A 6,850-nucleotide genomic window follows, 5' to 3' on the forward strand; every position below is an offset into this window, starting at 1 on the left:
TCTGGCTTATAAATAAGCATGAATCACCAGGTACCACATTGCTGCTGCATACATACCTTATAAATATGACAACTTGACTTCACATAAGAGTTAAGATTCTGAAATCACTGAATAACTTTCTTAGTCAACAGACACATTTATCCAAATGTATATGCAGCACACAAGAATTAGTGAGGCACTTAGAAAAATATACTGATATCTCTATTAATAAAGATGTAGTTAACATGTTTTCAGGAACTTTATTATCAAATCTAGAAATTAACCAGAGGCACTGAGATTTTTTTCTAGCTAGGACATGAATTTTCGTTCACTTCCCTGTGATAAACTGTTTTTCCTTTGAAGAGGGCCCCCCCTCCCCAAAGGCTGTCTTTCGTTCCCTCTCAGTTTTAGAATTGTATCAGACTCTTTAATTTCCCTCAAATTCTGTTCTAGGCCAAGCTAGCTCAGGTCATTTCAATGATTCTATAATTACTAACTAAAACAGAAGCTCTACCCTTCTATCTCACATTTGCCATGTAATAATGCTGGATCAGAAAGGTGTCCCACCTGGTAGTGGGAATTGTTCCAGATCTAAGAACAGAAGTTGAACTTTTCTGCCTCAAGAGACAAGGAAGTGACACCAGTGATTTAAGAATCAACTGCCAGCTCTACCTTTCTGTAAAAACATATAACTGCTTTATTAAATCACTTGTCAAATCTGGTCAACTCTGTCTCTACAACACCTCTCACATTGATTCCCCTATGAATAATTTATAGGGGAATTTACCATCTGGTTTAGGCCTCTATCATTCCTTGCCTGAACTATTATTATGGTGTCCTCATGGTTTTCTTCTTGACTTAAGTCCCTCTCTTCTCTAATCCATCCTCTTCCTGACTTAGAAAACCACAAATTAACATTATCTGTGTTTTATTGTACTTTTATTTATTTTGTGAAAACATTTCCCCATTTCATTTTAATCAGGTTCAGGCTGGGAGTTTGACACCGCTGCTCTATACAGCTACAAAACTGATATTCTTGAATGGCAAGTCTTATCTGCTTTCCATCATCAGAATAAAATTCGTGTTTAGCATTTGAAGAATTTTACAAGTTGTTTTTAACATATTTTGTCTGACTAATCCCCTCATGAACACTTTGTTCCAGCCAAACTGGCCTATGTGCAGTCTCCTGTACATTCCATCTCCTACTCTGTGCTTTTTCAGAGGCTGTATCCTTTTCCCCCAGGTTAGGAATGCTCTGCTTCCTCACCTCTGCCTCACAGAATCCTTAGCTTCCTTTGAAGCACAGTTCAAGGACTGCAGTTCCTAGTTTTCTCCCAATAGAATGCAGATATGGTTTTATTCATGGAAATGACACTAAAGAAGATTCATTTATTCATATCTGCTTCAGTAGTATACCCTAAAAACCACAGGGCCTTTCCATTTGACATGTAGATGAAAACTATATTTGTTGGTTCTATTATAATATAAGCTCCTTAAGGCAGGGACTGTCTCACTTTTCTATTTGTATTTGAAATGTTTTGCATATATGAAGTGACTAACATTTTTTTTAATCATTCATTCATGTAGGGGAGTTGACTTTGGGGAGATGGGCTACCTCTTCATCAGAGATCAAAGTGAAAGAGAAGACAGTGGGAAATGATATGGATAAGGGGGAGAGGATGGAGAATGAGATAAGATGAGGGAGCTTTGAGCTAATGACTCCAATTTTTTCAGTGGATTATGAGGCAGAATCCTCAGCTGTAAGGGTGGGAGAGTAGGATTATTCAGGGGCTCCTGAGGAAAAAACAGAAGGGAGGGGACAAGAAGTAACGAAAAGCAGCCTTGGAGAGGAAAATCTTAAAATATAATACCAACAACACTTTAAAAGAGAGTAAAAATAAGATTAAATTTTCATTTAAATTATATCTTAAGGGTTCTGGCCACTTGTCACAGTTAAATAATCACAAGCTTAGGTGCAAAGAACAAGTGTATCAAACAGCTGAGATAATTCATGGTAAAAAGTATCTGTGGACCAGTCACCAAGACAATAATTAGGCCTTCTAACCACAACCCAAGTGCTTTTTATGAGAAAAGATCCCAAATCACATAATTGGCTAGTATAGGTCTTCAATCACAGAAAAAAACCTTTTTATTCTTCAGTAAAAGAAAGTTCCAAGAGGAGTTATTTTGTCTTTTTGACTACCCTCATGAATACATTCTCTATTGAGACTAATATGACAGCAACTGGGTTTCTGGAATTTGTCTAATAAGGGTAAGAAACAATACCCCAAACACTGATTTTTGCTTGATTCAAAGAAAAACTAAACTTAAAAGCTGATTTTGTCAACTAAGGCATCTGTTTGAACAAGGACCTGGAAAGCTTCATATTTGATCACAGAAAAGGGTATTTATTTCATTTTCCCAAAATCATAAATTTTTCTTTGATGAAAGTCAATATTTATCCATACTACATAAGTGTATAAGCCAAATATATTTTTAAAGCGAAGGTTTTACAGGTTATTCAATATTTTAGACAACATCAGAAAGAAAAACATTATTTTTGTATATTAATTGCTATACTATACCTGACTGCAATGTCTGTTCAGAAACTTTGGATGCATCAAGAAGAAAACAAGAAGACATTAATAAAATAGTTATTGTCATAAAATCCACAGTGATATGAGAAAACATACTCTAAAATATTTTTGAGGTGGCTTCACTTTTTAAAAAAGTCATTTTGAAAAAAACAATTTTTAAGTAACAAGAAGTTAAAAATAATTGATAGCAAGTGGTTGTTTCTCATCAAAGAGACAGCTCCACAGTACGATAACTTTCAGTCCCCTACCAGTCTCAATTGAGTATTTCAGAGGTTTACAACCAGCAGACCATATTATTCCTAGCCCTGCCCCACAGGCTGCTAATGTTTGTGTGCACATGAACTCTGGTGGCCAAAGCAGAAAATCAGAAAGCAGTGAGTGTTATTCTAGATTGACTTACTTTGTTATTTTAAGAGTGACTGAACTATTCTGCCATAATTTTAAGACAGCAGTCCTGAGTCATTTGTTCTCATGGAATCAATAGCTGCTTGCCTAGATGAAATGACTGAATTCTTTCCAGGGTTTCAAGATATTATTTACATCCAACTCCTGGATATTCAGGTGTTAATGATTCAATCTGTGGATTTGGATCCATTTGTTTCTCCCTTTTACCTGTCTACTTTTTCATGGATTTAGTACCACCAGAGGGTGGTCGGGGCAGAAAGAAGTAAGGAAAATCACTTTTCTGCTGTATGTAAGCAGTTTTCACTATACCGATCAAATCACAGGTCCACCCTACTTCCCTTCTGTCCCCTTCCTCCCAACCAACTTAAAGTGGAAAGTGGCCTTGAACAAACTCCTTTTTAATCGAATTATAGAGCCAAATTATGAACTTTTGGTGTTACTAATATATTCACTGCCATGAGAGTTCACTGATTAGAGATGGCAGGAATAGTCACAGACAAATTTGGGATGGTTTTGTATTGTACTGTCATGATTTTTTCCATTGCTAATTAATATAAATTATTGGACATTATCAATTTAAAAGATGAGACCAACTCATAAGATAGGGTTACATAAATTTCAGAAAGAATTAGTCGATTATTTTATGAAGCATACAATTTATCTTCACCTCAAATAAACAGTTACTCCTTAAAACTAATTTACTCAACCACAGGCAACAAAAATGTCTGTGGTTCAATTTGTGGTTTAGTCATAATAGTAACGAAATTATGTTTTTAATGCAAGCCTTCTTTAAAGAAATGCTTACTTTATTTTCTTAGCACTTGAAACAATTCAACTATATTTTAATCAACTCCACTATAATTATTAGTAATACTCATGCAAAAAATAAACTTTACAAGATTTTTTCTACTTGCATATTCAGGACAGAAAATATAATTCCATTAGTAAATAAAGCAACAGTTTAAATGTAAGATGACAAATGCACATACCTCGTAAACTTCCAGTAGTTAGTAGTGCTCGGGCTTTATCTGCCAAGTCATTATTTAAAGTACTCCCCAATAGCAGAATGTCAATGGCTTCTTGCTTGGAGCTGTCAAAGAAGTTATTCTGAATTGTTCTGGTTACAGAACGAGCACCATCTTTTAACTTTCCAGACTGTGGAGGAAAGAATATGTGTGAATTCTAAGGAAAGTATCATTATTGTAACTCAAAAAGACATTCTAAAACTTAGTTTAGTTACACGAGGATACTAATTACCAGGCAAATTTTTTGTTTTGAAAATAAGTCTACCACTTATTTATCTAATCACAATGTTTCAACCTTTGCCATCTTTTCATTAAGATGAATCTGAAGGTAATAAAAATTCAGTACAATAAGTTAAACATAAACAATGCAAATACTCAATGTAATAATGGATTCTGTGTAGTATCATATTTTCACATGATAATGCAGCTAAGAAGTGCAGATGCTTTAAAAAATAAGAAGCTTTAAGGAAAAAGTTTCCATGATTCTGAAATTCAAGGATGTAAAGTATCTACAGACTCTTCCAAAAACATCATCTTTGGGGTAAAAAACAAAGAAATTAAAAAGAGATCCTAGACTAGAGAAGGAATTCTTAATGCAAACATTCTGTACTACTTAACTCTAAAAAGAAATTTAGAAGCTGCTTACAGAAATATTTTATGTAATCTTTAGCTTAAATATTGTTATTTTGTTCCATAGGCAAACAGTGAAAGCAAAATAGGATCAAATCTTTGGAATCAGAAGACCTAGGTTCAAGTCCTATCTCTGACACACACTAGCTGTGTGACTATGCTCAAATCACTGAACCTCTCAGTAAAGAGAGTCTATACAAGAGACCCTCTAAGACAAAAATTTGGAGATGACTTGCTAAGTTCCCTAAATTGAAACAATTCATTAGTGGAAGTTGGGGTTGGGAATGGGGGTAGGGAATATACATATTACCAGCCACCAAAGAATTTGTGAGCTAGAAGAAACTTCAGAAATGACCTCATCTCACTGCCTCATTATGGGGAAACTTGGGCTTAAGCAATGTTCAGTTACTTGCACAAAGTCACACAGCTAATTGGTGCAGTAGTATAACCAGGAATAAAACTCAGATTTGCTAATTTGGGTCCAGCATTCTTGCTACACCACCTTGACATTTAAAAACATATACTAACCTCCCCCCCCCAAAAAAACCCAAAACAAAACCTATACTAAGCTACACATTGAAGATGACTTTTTTTTTTAATATATATATATATATATATATATATTTTTTTTTTAGCAATCGGGGTTAAGTAACTTGCTCAAGGTTACACAGCCAGTTATTTCTGCTGAGTATCTGAGCCCAGATTTGATCCCCAGGTCACCCTGACACTGGAGCCGGTGCTCTTACTCACTGAGCCACCTGGCCGCCCCTGAAGATGACTTTTTAACATAATCTTTAGTGAATAGTGTGAAAAGTGTGTGTGAGATCAATTATGCTATTTGATTTAGTTTGTCCTAAGGACACTGGTCCCTGCATTTTAAAATCTTAAGAAAATTTCAATGTTCAATTTTAGCTTTTGTAAAGAGAACATTTCTAAAATATTAAGATGCTTGCTTCTCAGGTTAAAGGGTCAAAAGCATTTTTAAAAATCACATCACTGAATGAAGGCTGAAGTTAACTGGACAAATGCTGAATTTGGTCCTTAAAAACAGAACTTCTATAGTATATACAATATGATCCAAAAAGACACTCACCATTGTCAGGCAGTTAGTCGAAAGGAACCCAGAGAAAGCAAAAGAAAGAGCAGCTGAGATTAGATTTTAGGAAAGTTAAGATGAATTTGATTTATACATAAATACTACCATGTATATTTCTATGACTATCATGCTGCTGCCCAAAAGAAAATACAAGGAAGATAAACATCTGTGAGTGACAGCATAGCGTTTCAGGCAAACAGTATTTAAAATTAGAAGAGATGATTAGGAAAATAATAGTAGTGAAAACACTTTAAAGCCTATGTTGGAAGGCAGATCTAGGGACAATTCAATTCAACTCAACTAACATTTATCAATTACCAACTATGTGCAAGGCTCTGGGAATACAAAACTGAGGCATAATCATAGCCAATCAGTTGTGAAGTCCTGCTGATTCTCATCTTCTCATTCAATCCCTTCTCTCTAGCTAGACATCTACCATCCCATTTCAGTACTCTATCCCTTCTGGCCTATACTATTACAATAGACTCCTAAGTGATTTTCTTATTTCTAGTCCCCTGTATACATGAGAAATTATTCTTATGGATGATATTCCTAAAGCCCTATCCAAATGGAGTTTACATTCTACCTAGTAGAAATGAAATTCTAAGCAGTATTGATCCCAAATGTACAGTACAGTATGTTATAGCAATAATAATTATATAAAAAAGTAGAGGGTAAAAGGGAAAAGGGAAATCCCAAAAGTTTTCTAGAAATATATATGAAGGTAAATATCACTAAGAATCAGATGAAACAGGAAAGGCTTTTCGGGGGTCACAGTTGAAGTTATATTAAATTGTTATTTACATTAAATAAAAAATTATTTATTTATATTAAATAAAAATTTAATATATTAAATATTGTTATTTTGTTCCATAGGTAAGCAGTGAAAGTGAAATAGGATCAAATCTTTGGAATCAGAAGACCTAGGTTCAAGTCCTATCTCTGACACACACTAGCTGTGTGACTATGCTCAAATCACTGAACCTCTCAGTAAAGAGAGTCTATACAAGAGACCCTCTAAGACAAAAATTTGGAGATGACTTGTGAAACAATTCATTAGTGGAAGTTGGAGTTGGGAATGGGGGTAGGGAATATACATATTACCAGCCACCAAAGAA

At 34.7% G+C, this 6,850-nt stretch overlaps 1 protein-coding gene across 9 annotated transcripts in view; it reads right to left on the reverse strand.

Annotated features, from left to right (window-relative positions):
* Nucleotides 1–6,850, reverse strand: part of SYNJ1 (synaptojanin 1) — a 117,552-nt gene that overhangs the window by 49,071 nt on the left and 61,631 nt on the right. For 5 of the 9 annotated variants that reach the window (XM_069074911.1, XM_069074909.1, XM_069074908.1 and 2 more), the window contains exons 12-13: nt 3,971–4,136; nt 2,565–2,588 (exon numbers count right to left, since the gene is read on the reverse strand). In XM_069074911.1, the coding sequence (XP_068931012.1) occupies nt 2,565–2,588; nt 3,971–4,136 (190 nt within the window). The remainder of the gene's footprint in view (nt 1–2,564; nt 2,589–3,970; nt 4,137–6,850) is intronic. The other 4 variants (XM_069074910.1, XM_069074914.1, XM_069074907.1 and 1 more) reach the window with 2 other exon arrangements.

The sequence above is a fragment of the Petaurus breviceps genome, unplaced genomic scaffold (genome assembly GCF_028583685.1).
Source record: "Petaurus breviceps papuanus isolate PSGF00001 unplaced genomic scaffold, PetGlider_PUasm1.0 90897, whole genome shotgun sequence".
Lineage (NCBI taxonomy): Eukaryota > Metazoa > Chordata > Mammalia > Diprotodontia > Petauridae > Petaurus > Petaurus breviceps.